The sequence below is a fragment of the Diabrotica undecimpunctata genome, chromosome 3 (genome assembly GCF_040954645.1).
Source record: "Diabrotica undecimpunctata isolate CICGRU chromosome 3, icDiaUnde3, whole genome shotgun sequence".
In the NCBI taxonomy this organism is placed as follows: Eukaryota; Metazoa; Arthropoda; class Insecta; order Coleoptera; family Chrysomelidae; genus Diabrotica; species Diabrotica undecimpunctata.
Genome location: NC_092805.1, coordinates 169,415,322 through 169,430,988, shown reverse-complemented (window position 1 = coordinate 169,430,988; position 15,667 = coordinate 169,415,322). Strand labels below are relative to the sequence as shown.

Below are 15,667 nucleotides of genomic sequence, written 5' to 3'. Positions count from 1 at the left end.
AGATAATGAAGTATAGCAGTTAAACAGATCCCTAAAACGTGAATGACTTCCAGCGAAGATCTGCCTCCAGAAAATCAAAACTGAAAAAAATACTCATCGGCCAAATACGACAAAATATGTCAGAAATAGATATCGGCTCAAAAAAAAACTCATAGTTCTGTACTAAATCTGTTGCCCTTTAGCCTGTACTTAGCAGAACTTCAAAGAACTAAATCGAGAAAGTTTGGCTGCACCGATAATTGGGCCCTTGCAAAAAGGAGTAGATCATTTCAAAAATAGCGAAAATAAATATAACGGACTTCCAAACAAACGACACAAACATAGATTTCTAATTACCACCTAAATAAAAATCTTGCAGGAAAAATAATTTATCAACACTTGTAAGCGGTACAACACTTGTTGTTTGCACCAATTGGCGATTATCTGCCGTGGGCCTTGTTTTTTCGACTACGAAATACTGGTCGACAGTCTAGATTAACAGGTGCCATGTAGATACAAAAAATAGATGTCCAATTAAACACAATGACACAAACACATATATTTAATATTGCAATAAATATTTATTTAGTTTTATGTTTAGCACTTACCCAACTTTCCAGTAAAAGCTCCGCTAAAGATAGTAACATCTGCTTTATTATCGTTAGCGATGGTGGTGGGGGTAAACGTTACCGTCCATTGACCGTCTTCTATGCCATCGATTTTACAATTTCCACCTAAAAAAGATTTATAAATTAATTTATTTACAATTAGGATATCTTATAGTAAAACTGTGCTCACTAGTTACTGCTATTTGCTTTCTCCAATAAACTGCTACAACTCTCCCAAAGGATTCCAAATTGGCAATTTTTCCGAATCGGTTTTCAATATCAACAGTTTTCTTATAATGTATTATAATATAATGATGAAACATTTAGCTCTATCGATTGCATGCTTAATCCTTTCACGGACAAGACTATAATATACAACATCAAATATAAACAAGAATGAATCTAAGGTGAACAGATCAACATCAGATATGTTATAATTACCTTCGACGATATCTTACAGTATGGTTCTTGGTTGCTTTAATTGATTGGTTTATTTATTTAGCGTATGGACTTTCACAGTACGATAAATATACAAATACAATAATATATACATATATATTAAATATATTATTTAAACACTAAAGACGTCAAACTAGCCGCTGAGCTCTTCTGGCAACCAGTACGATAAAGAAAAATTGATTGGTACTTTCTATCGATGTGACACAGTAACGAATAGATATACTGAAGCCAGTCCTTTATTTTTTTTGAAACCCCATTTGAAATGAAAATGTATTTTAAAACTATAGACTCTAATCTTAGCTATGATATTTTAGTGACAGTTACTGTTCTGTATTAGTGACAGAACTGTTAGAGTGAAAATATATAATCACATTTCAACACCTTTCACTCTACAAGCACGAGTCTTACAAGGTTCCATATTCGCTCATTTCCTGTATATCATATACAACAGTGACCTTACAATTCAAGATATCCCAGGTATCTTACTTTTGCTCTACCCAGACGATATAGCCTTTGTAATAACAAAAATAACAGTACAATCTTTTAAAAACATTCTAGAAAGCACAATTGATTACTAAACATCGTCGACCAATGGTGTAATAGGTAAAAAGTTACATTAACTGCGAATAAAACGCTAACCATCATCTTCAGAAGCCCAACATTTGAAATAACGCTAATTTGAGAAAAATAACGCTTCCTAGAATTGGTGGAAGAAAGGCTCTTCATCAGCTCAACTGTAACCTAGCAATCTGGAAGTCCTGTTTACCAAAATTCTTAACTGGGATTCTGATCTAAAGGTGATTGTAGGAAGGGTGAGAAACAGATTATGTCCCCTAGCTCCACTTGCGGGAAATATTGGCAAAAAACTCATATATATACTTATTGGTAAACATTTATTCGGTCCATCATAAAATATAAGATCGAACATCTACTGCCTCCTAAATACCTCTCAAAGACATAAACTGCTAGACTGCTAGAGTATGGTATGCTATAAAGATTAGTACGCTCTCTCTGAGGAAATCCATAATATCTTACATACCCCACGATAATGGGGGGAATAAACTTCTTAAAGTTTTTGATGCAAGTTCAAAGAATCATGTTTTGAAAATACCATTTCTGCTTTGTTTAACAGTGTTTTACATTCTTTGTAATTTTTTATATTATTTTGTATCGTTCTTTATTTTTTTACATTCCTTCTTTCTTTTGTCTTGTCTAAAATTTTCTCTGTATCCAACTTTTCTTTCTCTGTCCCTTTTTGTGTTTGATTATTTTTCTAAAGCAGCGATATTGTACCTAATATATTTAGGCAGTTTACAAATAACTTTGTCTTTAAATTTATATTTACCAACAAAACATTTATAAATCATCTTTTTTTTTATTGTACAAACTATTCTAACTTTAAAATTATTTATTCTAATAAATGTTTTTTTAGATAACTCTGGAGTTACAATGTAAAAAAAACATTGATTTTGTATTTGCGTATAACCATAACTTTTAAATAGCAACCACAATTTCTATTTATATTCTAGTATTGTGATAACTAATATACAAATTATATCTAATCTCCAGAAATCTAAAACATTACAAAATAATCTACTTATTAAAAAATGAAACTCTGGTTATCTATCGATAAAATTATTTTACTATCTTGGTCTTTGTTAAAACTTCAAATGATTTTAAAAGAAAAATGTGTCACCATTAAAGATTTATGAGCGGATATGAGACAATAAAGAGAAATAAATTTAATTTTGAATTAAATGAAATGTAAAAATATAAAAATATATAAAGATTTTCAAAGTTTAATAAGGAAAATAGGAAAGACTTTGCAGAGGTCATCGTCAAACTTCGCTAAGAAGACCTAAAGAAGAAGATGGATTTCCAAACAGATGGAAAGAGGCCCATGTCATAATGTTACTAAAGCCCGGAAAAGACAGCACATTCCCGCAAAAGTACAGGCCAATAAGCTTACTAGCTGTAATCAGTAAGATTGTAGAGAGAATAATACTCAGCAGACTCCAAGCCGAAACAGACAGATTAGACATAATACCCGAAGCCCAATTCGGCTTTAAATCAGAACACCCCAGCAAGCTACAAGTACTCAGACTAACAGAGTACATAGTAGCTAAATTTAATGATAAACAATTTACAGACAAAATGAGTAGATAGGGGTATAGCGGAGCAATGACAAGGCTGATCTCTTCGTACTTGACCAACCGTAGTTTCAGAGTCCGGATAGGACAAGTTCTATCCGAACTCGGGAACCCAAAGGCTGGAGTGCCACAGGGAGCAGTACTGTCACCTCTAATGTACACGATGTATACAGCAGAATACCTAGAACACCAGGTAGACTACTAAGCCTCTATGCCGACGACACAGCGATAGCGGCTAAACAGAGAAATGTAGACATAGCGATAAACAACCTACAAACAGCGCTAGACGACATAGAAGAATGAAGTTTAAAGTGGAAAATCGCTATAAACTCCGATAAGACACAGGCTGTACTATTCAAAAAGAGGCACCAACAATCAGAAGAACAGGTAACTGTGCAAGACAATCCCATCGAGTGGAAACGCGAAACAAAATACCTTGGAGTAATCATGGACAAAGACAACATTTAACAAACACGTAGAAGCTACAGTATAAAAAGCCAACATGGCAAAAACATCAATAAGAGGCCTAGCAGGAAGAAAAACCAGACTGAAAACAAAAATAAGATTAATAAATTAATAGTATAATCCTTCCTATACTAACATATGCATCTCTCGCATGGGGACACATATGCAACACATAAAAAAAGAAAATACAAGCGCCACATAACAACAGCCTAAGAGAAGCAGTCAACGTACCGAGATACGTAGCAGAAAGATTCCTCTTTAGAGAACTACAACAAATCAGAGTGACTGACACAATGAAAGAAAAAGCTAGGACAAAGTTCGCGGGGATAGAGAAACCACCCCAGCCACATATTGCGAGAGATAATGAGGTACGACGCTTTCCACAGATGGAAGCACAAAAGACCCAAACAACAAATAGTAGAATAAAATCATAATACTAGAGAGAAAATCAACAATCACACCAGAGAGAAAAAAATTTCAAAAAACAACAACAACGCACAATGAAGATAGTTCGTAGCTCATAACACTCGTGGACAATCGCAACGTACAGCGTGGACCCAATTAATTTTAAGTAGATAATTTATTATATTAATATGCACTAATTCTGATTTTATGTTTTAGGCATTCTACAAAAAAATCCAAAAAACAACAAAAAACAGCTTCGGCCCCCAAAAAACTCAAAAAACTACTAACAATAACCGGCGCAAGCCACAAAAAAATATTAACAAAAACAAGAAACAACAGGAATACAGCGACAATGCGCTGTCCTGAGTTTTGATTTCGGTTATGAAACTATGTTGGAGTTCTATTACCCAGGACCTCCACATGAAGAGCATTTGGCTGATAGTTGTGCCCCTATCGCGCATCAGAGTGCTATAGGGGGGAAAGGGATGGTCTGGAGCATTGGAGCGCGGTGCAGTGACTCCTGTTTTTACTCGAGTTAATACACCTCGCTTCAATGAATTGTTACACCCGAACGTAATTCTGAGGGGTGAACATTTCTCACAGGCTGGGTTTAATTAAATTGCTTTCTTGCTTGCTACTAGTCGGCCTTGTGGTCTGATGTATTTTTAACTTTTTCTTTAATACCGTTTTCCATGTTGTTGGAAGCCTTTGAGCATCATCTCTTTGGTTTAGACTGTTGGGATTTTTTTTATTTCTATTCACTCTCTGATTTCGCGTTTTCTTTTAATTGCAATGTCAGCTAGCATCTTAGTTTGTAGTATATTTTGTGTTTGAGATATGTTGTGCAAGGAATGACGTTTTTCTTTCCTTTATCTCGTATATACCTTATTTTTCTAGCGATATTTTTGTTTCGGTGGATGGTAAAATAGTTGAGATTTTTCTGTCGGTATTAAATATCGTTTCTATTTTTGTTTTATTTGCACTCTCCCTATTTTCTCTGTTGAACCCTTTACATATGGTAAAATGGCTTTTGCAATCGGTTTTGCTTCTTCTGTTGTGTCCTTAATTCTTTTTGGGCATTATGAGCCTTTTCAATGGTATATGTTGAGAAGCTGTTTTTTCTTAGCGTTGTTTTCACATTATGCGTTTCTTAATTTTTATGTTCTTCATCCGACAGTCTTTCGGATCGTGTTATCAGGGTTTTAATGAATGAATGTAATTGTGCAGGATGCTAATGTGAATCACATGTAGATATCAGTCGGTTTGTGTGGGTTTTCGGTGTACTGTGTGATCTTCTTCCTTCTTTATTATTAACGCATCTAAAAATTGTAATTGTTCGTTTCCTTCCGGCTCCATAGTAAACTGGATTTTATGGTGGATATTATTGATGTGTTCTAAAAATACCTTTAGTTTTTCTTCTCATGTGTCCAGATTAATCATTAAAAGTATCATCCACGTACCTAAGCCAAAGTTTGGGTTTGTATTCGTTTATTCCTATTGCACGCTGTTCCATTTCTTACATAAATAATTTTGTTATTACCGGTGACAGTGGTGAACCCATCGGTGCCACCTCTGTCATCGGTGTACGTGTACACCTGTCTTGTGTATATGAGATTCTATGTGGAGACTGTGAAAAATCGTACATCGGACAGACCAATCGAAGAATGAATGTTAGAGGAGAAGAACATCGAAATTCCATCGAAAGGAGTGAAAAAACGTCGGCCCTTGCACAACATATCCCAAACACAAGATATACAATAAACCTGAACCAAACTACGATAGTATCGAACATTGAAATTAAAAGAAAACGCAAAATCAGAGAGTCAATAGATATAGAAAAAAGCTGAAAACAATCTAAACCAAAGAGATTGTAAGCTAATTAACGTATCAAAAAAGTAACCATTTTAGTCTTGAATAACTCTTCGAAAAAACTCTAAAAATCATTTTTATCTTAAAATTCGCTATCCTAACGACTATCGTGTGTTTTATAAACTTTTTCCGTCCCCGAGTTGAGGTGGTAACCACCCCCCAGAGAAGAAACACATATTGCCATAGAGTAGATTTTGATCTTTGAAATATTTTTTAACTACAAAAAATTTCAAGCAAATCGATGCATAATAAAAAATTCAGAGGATTTCTATTATTTTTTCCGTCATATTCTGGACTAATACTCAGATTAGAAGAAAAAGCAAAAATAAAAGGAGTAAGACCGAAACACACAGCCGGAAAAGATAGGTAATGTCGAACAGAATATTTTATAGGTCATAAAAGCAAAAAGACCGAGATGGTTGGGACAACATACATACAGGGTGTCCAAAAACTCTCCTGAAAAACGAAAACCGGAGATTCCTCAAATAATTTTAAGACGATTTAACCCAATTCACCTAGTCCGAAAATGCATCCTAAAGGAGCTAGAGCTCTTTGAAGACGGCTGCGTGCAATTAGTTTTTTTTTAAATACCTCCAGAAGGCTTTTAGTTAGAAAAATGAAAACTGGTACGATTATTTATCCTCCAGAGTTGAATTGATTCCATTAATAGCTTATTTCTAGTACCGGGCATAGGCGTCCGTTTTGGGTAGGTCGATGGTTATTTTAACGCATAACTTTTTTGTTTTTAACTTTTAAGCATTTGTGATACTAGATTATTAGTTTTTCAGGTATTCTAGTACTAAGAAGTACTCTTCTTTTAAGTCGGTAGAATACACCGTTTTCGAGAAAAATCGATTTGAAAATTTTTCGTTTTTTCGTCGTGAAAATTAAATTAATATTTTTTGCCCTAGTTGGCTTTGAAATGTCAACAGGAGTATAACCTACGTTTTTCATTGTCAAATTATTATCAGTTCGTGAAGTTTCCATTTCAGTTTTTACTTTGTGGCATTCAAACACAACAAGTTCAATTCAACAAAAAAGGTTTTTACTAATAAGGAATACGCTGATATGCATTTAGTTTATTGCAAAATGAGATGTAACACTCCAGCAGCAACGTAGATACGCTGAAAAATTTCCCGATTAAGAGAAACAAGTTCGGTGTTCCCAAAAAATTAGAAAACAGTTGAAACAGAAAGTTGAGGAAAATTTAAAAATTAGCTTTCGAAGACTATCTGGAATATATTCCACAATTTCAAAATCTTCTGCAGGAAATATCTTACACAACGAAAATTTATATCCTTTTCATTTAACAAAGAAACAAGCACAAGGAGATTTTTCTGGTTGTGAAGAATTCGCTAGATTGTTACAAAATCAGACAAATCAAAATAAAGATTTTTCAGGTACATTTTTTTTGCGACGAAGCTACATTCGCAAAGAATGGAGTTTTTAATATACGTAATGCACATTATTATTCGTAAATAAACGTCTGAATACGACTAGTTGACCCGTGGCTTTGTCTGCTCGTTTAAATCGTGCTGATTGTTTGCATTTCCTGCAAAATATTTTACCTGATTTATTAAATGATGTTCGTTTAAATTGGAAAATGCAGGCTGAAAAAATATATAAGAGCTTACAGTTACAACTGGAAATAGAGAAATAGAAAAGAGTGGAAACGGATCACTTAACCAGTTCTTAATGCCTACGCCTGAAGAGCTAATTTGCATATAAATAAAAGTGTTTGTAACGTCTTATAATTAATTAGGATATGCAGTTTCCCAACTTAATTTTTATTTTACTATTATTCACATTAGTATTCACTACACTTACTATTATCCGCCTTGGATAATCCCAAAACACAAAACAAAAAGATTAATGTCTTCAACCGCATCACTAAACCTTCATTTCACACAGGTCTAAAAACAATAACGACTATTATTTTACGACGGTATCTACTATCAAACGATTTATCTATTCTATTTATCCAAATATTGTTGAGAGGTAGTCACTCGATACTGTTTATCGCAGATACTACTCTATTTGGATCAATTTCATATGTTGCTTTGTTTTATCGGATGACATTACCTTCTGATAACGATTATATCGATGGGCTCTGATAATTTTGATTAGACAAAAACAAATTCTTTTAGATACAAGTCCTTCTGACTAATTATTTCGAATGCAATAAATTCAAAAGTGAATGTGTAAAGAGGTAAAAGTGAAAAATTATAGAAAACTAATGGGAACAATAATAAAAAATTGTTCTGTAATAGCTTTATTATACATCGTATGAAAACTACACAATAATTCTTTATTCCCAAAATTTAAAACAACGAAAAAAAGAACATCTTATTTTCATGAAACTTTGAACAAACTTTTAGTGGGTCTTAAAGGAGAAAATTGAGGAAAATTGTGCACGAATTAGAGTTGGTTTGGGAGAATCATGATAGAAATCTGTTCTTATAGAGAAAATAGAAAAAATTGTTCTTCATTCAATTGTATTCAGACGTTGGCCGTCATCATGTTTACAATTTCCTGAAATCTTTCTCTGTCGGCTGCTGCGCGAAATAATTCTTCTACTGTGGAAGCACACCATTGTCTAATATTACGCAGCCATGAAAGTTTCTTTCGACCAATCCATCTCTTTCCTTCCATTTTTCCCTGTATTATAAGGCGAAGTAGATGGTATTTAGGTCCTCTAATTATATGGCCAAAGTATTATGTTTTTCTCCTCTTTATGCTGTTTATGAGCAGACTGAATTGATCATTTGAAGAACATCTTCATTGGAAGTGTGCGAAACCCACGATATATTTAGGATTCGTCTATAGCACCACAATTCGAATGCTTCTAACTTGTTTAGCATTGTGGTTTTTAACGTCCATGTCTCACAACCATACAATACGATAAATTACACATAACATTTCAGGACCTTCTTATAAATATTCATCGACAGGTTTCTGTTGCATTAAACTGGTTTCCAGGTCATAAAAGCCTTACGTGATATTTTGATCCTGGTTATTATCTCTTCATCAGAGTCACAATTTACATTTAACCAGCTGCCAAGGTATTTGAAATGATTTACCCTTTTGATCTTCTCTCCATTAAGAGAAATCAGACCTTGATCTATATTGATCTTTCCAACTGCCATCCACTTTGTCTTTGAAATGTTGATTTTTAAGCCTCTCCGATAACTTGCTTCACTGACTAGATTTAGTAATGTTTGGAAATCTTGTAAATTTTCTGCAAGAATGGCTGTCTCGTCAGCGTATCTAATATTGTTGATTACTTCTCCACCTAGTCTTACTCCCTCTTGTCTGTCATTTCAAGATTTCTTCAGAGTACAGATTAAAAAGAGTGGGTGACAAAACACAACCCTGCCGTACTGCTCATAAAATAAAAATTGTTAAAGAAGGCGAAATTTGAAAACTCAGAAAACAATGATTTTGAACTTTTAAATCTCAGAAACAAAACAAACAAAGGACTCTTGTAAGAAAAGTTTGTTAAAATAAACAGCTTACAAGGTCCTTCTCTCTTTTCAGCCTTAAGTAATCCAACTTAATACATAAGCCTCCCCCAAATCAATCCAGTGTTTTCTATTTGCACCACTTGCTTCCAGTTATGTCCTCCGATCTTTTTAATGTTATCTCATTTGTGGTCTTCCTCTGCTTCTCTTTCCTAACCATGGTCTCCATTGTTGTATTTTGTGGTTCCATTTTTTATCCTTCAGTCAGGCATTGTGTCCTGCGAAGCCCCATTTTAATTTGGCAGCCTGTTTTTCCACATCTTTTACTTTGGTTTTGGTACTAGGTCCTTCTATTGAATTAAAATTTTTAACTAGTAAACTTTGGGTATCTATCATATTGCTACAATTGGTTCTAATAAAAATTACATTTTAAATTTGTATTTAACGTTTTGATTGCCAATTCGGAAATCAAACAATTTCCAATCCGGTTTTCAAAAAAGAATTATTGTAAAGAGAAATTATTTTAAGTTGCTGATGTTTAATAATTGGCCCTTTGTAACATACAATTTGCGGTAGCGGGTGGATATTTCTATGTGATCCCAAAAGGGTATAGATCTAATTCAGGAATAACACACCTGCCCACGCGAACTTATGGAGTTCCCCAGCCTCCCATCCACTTGAAAACCATGTCAAAACGCAGAGCATTCCCATATCTACCCTTTCCTGCCTCCACTTCCAAAACAACTCGCCAACGCGCACTAGCCAAGCGTGGCATGTTAATGGCTTAAAACCCCAAAAGTTATTTTCCGTGAAAAACGACATTACTGAACGGCCTTCAGTCTCCGGCGGCTCCAATACCCCCAACCAAGGTAGCGGTTGGAACACGGAGTAGTTATCGAGGCGATCAAACTAGGAGAAAATAAAATTATCCAGGTTTTGGCCAAACTTTTTACAGAATACATCTATCAAGGAAAAACTCATTGTGCAGACTTCTCTACCAGGTTCTTTATCATTTGTAAGTGGTCGTTAGTGCTGTATCCCGATCTAAATCCAGCTTGTTCTCTAGGCTGATAGAAGTCTAATTTAGCGTCCAGTTTTGCTTTGATATTTTTTGTGAAAAGTTTATATATGTCTAAAAGCAAACTGATAGGACGGTATTTTTTTAAATCTGTTATGTCTCCTTTCTTGTGTAATATAGTAATGACTGCATTATTCCATTGAGAAGAAGTTTTTCCTTGATAGATGCATTCGGTGAAAAGCTTGGCCAAAGTTCCACCATTCGATGACTTACGAACTTAATGCTTTTGTCCAATTCTGGGTTTTTATTCCTTCAAATTTGGTTTTCTTTCCAAAGAGAGAATTTGTAGGCGTCTTAGCGAACTCTCATTCGTCATTATCGATATAGGTTGAGCTTTGAAATAGAACATTTTGTTATCCTCATTTTATTTTTTATGTAGGTCCTGTTCTTATTATCTAAACATTAAACTGACATCTTAGTTTTGTGCAATAACTACTCCATCATCAGCGAAATTTACGGTGTATATACACAGTAACAATTTTAAAACATCCCACAGTTAATATCTTCATTTTTCTTCAATTGTTGAGCAAACGTTATTAAGAATAATTAATAATTTCCTTAAAAAAAATTAATATATATATATATATATATATTATATAATATATATTGTTATGATGTGTTTTTTGTTTGAATGATGAGCAATGAGTATTTTTAATAATATAATATATAGGGTTTTTATCGCGGTTCTCAAAGAATTAGCTTGTAAGTACTTTTTTAAATTATCTTTATTATAACTATTATGAAACACACATATATATCTAACCTAGTCAATGTAAATTTAAAATAAACTATCTTTAAACTGATATTCTTATAAAACTAATTAAATTCTATAGACAATCTAAAATTTAAACAAACTATCTTCAAAATTGAAATTGTTATGACACTAACTAAATTATATTAACAAAATTTTGTACCTTTCTTTCACTGAATGCCTAAATGAACTGTTTTCCACTAAGTATATAGATTCTAATCACCACTGAATGTCTTCGTACTTCAGTTATCCTTGTTTTTTGTGAAATTACTTTTTTCAATTATCAGCTTCTACCAATTAAGATATAGTTTTCTTCACCAGCATTTATACACCACCAACCAAACCAGCAAACAGCATTTATATTTATTCTTCTTTTCAATATACCAATATCCAATTATTATAAGTTGATTTATACTAATCTCCAATCATAATATAGTTTTAATTCCTTCCAATGTCCATCCAATATTATTCTAATATACTTTTATAATCTTCAATAATTCTTTGTGTATAATTATAAATGTGCATTAAATATATGCATAAATTTTAATCTTCATTTAACTCACTATATTAAACAATTTGACCATTTGTAACTGATTCACTGACTGTCTTGAAAATTCTGAACAATTTACTTCACTCTACTAACTTTCATAATAAACTGGCCTGACTTCTGACTAAAAACTTCTAAAACTGCTCTCTTGAATCCAAATCACGGGTATTTATATGTTTTTTGGATTTCTAGAACCATCTCGTAAGATATCATGTTCCAATTTGTTCTATCAAATACTTGTCTGAATTTTCTGGAACAAACCATTTCGCAAACATGGCCATCTCCGGAGATCCAGAGAATTCCATTCTTTTCTATTAATAATTTTGTTTACATTTAGGCTTTTCAGATCAGAATATATAATTAAATTAGTAACTTAACATTCTAATTTAATAAAATACACATTTCAAACAATATATTATTATAACCCACTTTATATTCGTAAATATTTTTAAACGTCACTTCAGAGTATAAATATCTGTCAATCTACGAGAGTATTTTTGGTTGCCTAAGCACATGGCTCACTTATATATATTTACAATATTAAAATACAACTTTTTACAATTATTATGCTAATTTATTAAAAATGCCCTCACATAAATATATTTTTATTAAATTCTCTAGTATATAACTTATTTAAAACAACCAAATATCTAATATTATGTAGTATATAACTTATAAATTATTTTCTATAAACCCTAATCGTCACAATACCCCAAAAATAATATTTAAAATAAATAATTTACTTATTATTTTTTTAAATATTAATTTTCTCATACCTTATTAAATTTAATAAATCAAATTTTTTTTTATTTATTTAAAATGTGTTAAATACATCCCTGTTCGCTGTCTATGTCAAAACAGAGAACAACGGATCACAGTTCGGCTATTCTATGGTCAAACTGTCATGTCAAATGGAGAATGGATTTTATCAGAGAATAAAATATAACCTTAATTAAAAATATAATGGATATTGTGTTCTGTTTATTTATAGACAAAATCTAGGAATTGTTTCCATTCAAAAGGCTTTCATCCATATAAATTGGTAAGTTTTACACTTTTTATACAGACATTTACACAATCAATTCTGTATCTAACCCCAAATTATGATTTTTAGGGTACCAAACAATTTCCATATGTACACAATTCAACAAGTATGATGTCAAATTTATTCACAACAATGAAATCTACCATCTATTTAACAAATCAAGTCTATTGAATAAAATGGATATATCAGTAATCTGTTATAGTAACAGTAAGTATTTGTATATTAGTGTTAAAAGGTATAGAAAAAATTATTCAATCTCTTCATGATACTTAAAGATGTCATTGATATGAAACAGGCCTCTTAGTCTGTTCTCTGCATCTATTAACACATAACTATTTAGTCCATTCTGATTTTCAATTGTATATGGACCTTCAAACATTGGTTGTAATTTCTTACAACGGTTTTCTTTAACATTACTTTTTCTAAGTGAACGAATTAACACTAGGTCTCCTTTTTGAAATGTGATTGGTTTTTTTATATTTCGATTTTGTCTTCTGATATATTTTTCAGCTTTCCTCCTAATTCGGTTATTCACTTTCTGCATTACTTGTTCTAACATATCCTGATTATATTCACTAATCCACTTTCTGTTTCCTATATGGCCAAACATTAAATATTCTGGTACTTCCTCTGTATTCAAATTATGTGTATTATTTAAAAAATATTCTACTTGTGGTATATGTTGCTGCCAAGTTTCGTGTTGATTTTGACACAGTATCCTTAAATATTTTATAACTTCTTTAATATATCTTTCTGCAGGATTTGCCTGAGGATGTCTGATACTTGTAAAATGAATGTTGATTCCCTTTTTCTCACAAAATGTCCGAAATTTTTGGTTGTTAAAATATGTAGCATTATCTATTATGCAATTTCTAAATGGTCCTATTTCTTCGAAAAATTGATTAATATATAATTTTAATGTTTTAACATTTGTTCTAGAGCAGGGATATAGTTTAATAAATTTTGTATATAAATCAACTATCACTAGTATATGCTTTTTTCCTGTTGGACTGAGAACTAAATTTGAAATAAAATCCATGGAAACTGTATTTAGTTTTTCATATACAACATTAGATTTATATGTGTTCTGGTTTTTGAAATTCTTTTCTTTGTTTAGTTGACATATTGGGCATTGGGTAGTAATTTCCTTTGCTATACTTATGTCATTCTTTGCAAAATAATTGTCCCTAAATAGCATCCATAGCTTTCTTGAACCAATATGCATATAATTGTTATGTAAATTTTTCAATATTTTCTTTGCTAAAGTTCTAGTTATTACATATACTTCTATGCCATTTATTATTTTATAATATACTCCATCTTTCCTAAGGACTTTTTGTTTTTCACTCAAATTGATCTGATCTCTTATAATTTCTTCTTTAGAATACAATCCAGTACTTTCTACTAATTGATTTAATCCAATTTTTATTGTTCGCTGCCCTTTTTGTGGTGTATTTTCTAACCTTGATAAAGCATCTGCCACTATATTGGATTTTCCAGAAATGTATTTGATTTCAAAGCAGTATTCACTAAGTATTAGACTCCACCGATGTATTCTACTGTTTCCATATTTGTTATTTAATATAGACGTTAAAGCTTGGTGATCTGTTTCTATAGTAAATTCATTACCCAATAAATAAAATCTTAATTTTGTGACACAGTGTATTATACTTGCTAGTTCTAATTCTGAAACTGAGTAACCCTTTTCATGTGGCTTTGTTATTCTTGAAATGAATTGTATTGGGTATTCGACCCCATCATGTATTTGTAATAATACCCCTGATAATCTCTCTATTGATGCATCTGTTCTTAATATGAATGGCTGTGTATAGTCAGGATAGTATATTTTCAAATTTGACAGAAAAATGTTTTTAATTTCTTGGAATGCTAGTTCTCTTCTCTGATCCCATCTCCATTTTACACCTTTTCTCAGTAGTTCAAGTAATGGAATTTCTTTTATACTTAGATCTGGTATCATCCTTTTATAATAATTAATTATTCCAATAAATCCTCTTAAAGTTCTTAAATTGTGTGGTGTTTTATATTCCTGAATGACTTGTGTCCGTTCTGGATCCATTTCGATTCCCTTAGTGTTAAGTTTATAACCTAGATATATGACTTCTTTTTGAAAAAATGTACATTTTTCTTGATTTATTTTTAGTCCAACTTTGTCTAATCTATTTATTATAATTTTTAGGTGTTTCTCATGATCTTCAGCCATTTAGAAAAAATTAATATATCATCAATGTAGTGAATTACAAAATGTTCATATTGATCCAAAATATCATGAAGACATCTACATAGAGCACTGCAAGATGATTGAAGTCCAAATGGTACTACTTTGAATTGATATACTACTCCATCTATCTGAAATCCTGTATACTGTCTACTTTTTCTTTCTAGAGGTATTAACCAGAAACTATGCTGTAAATCGATTTTAGTGAAAAATGACATTCCAGTAATTCTTCCTAATATTCCATCTATACTCACTGGTGCTTCAAATTGCTTTTCAGTAATCTTGTTAATATTCCTTGCATCCAAACGATAACCTGATTTCACCTGATCTTTTTCGTACTACTACTATGGGGTTAATAAAACGTGTGTCTGCCTTCTCAATGATCCCATCTTCTAACATATTATTAATTGTTTTGTTTACTTCTTCTCTGTATTTATATGGTATTGGGTATGATTTTGTTTTAAAATCTTTTTCTTCTTTAACTTTTATACTATGGATATAATTTTGTGCAATTCTATTTTCTTTATTGACAAGTCCCTTGTGTTGCTGCAATATGGAAATGACTATTGATTTATATTCTTCAGGCAATTTAAAACTTTTATCATATCTTCTTC

The 15,667-nt window shown here is 32.0% G+C and overlaps 1 protein-coding gene across 19 annotated transcripts in view; it reads right to left on the bottom strand.

Moving 5' to 3' along the window:
• Positions 1 to 7,976, bottom strand: part of LOC140437792 (uncharacterized) — a 102,785-nt gene extending 94,809 nt beyond the window's left edge. For all 19 annotated transcript variants that reach the window (XM_072527518.1, XM_072527531.1, XM_072527524.1 and 16 more), the window contains exons 1-2: positions 7,763 to 7,976; positions 588 to 713 (exon numbers count right to left, since the gene is read on the bottom strand). In XM_072527518.1, coding sequence (XP_072383619.1) covers positions 588 to 713; positions 7,763 to 7,823 — 187 coding nt within the window. In that variant the 5' untranslated portion in view covers positions 7,824 to 7,976. The remainder of the gene's footprint in view (positions 1 to 587; positions 714 to 7,762) is intronic.
• Between the last annotated feature and the right edge of the window lie 7,691 nt (positions 7,977 to 15,667).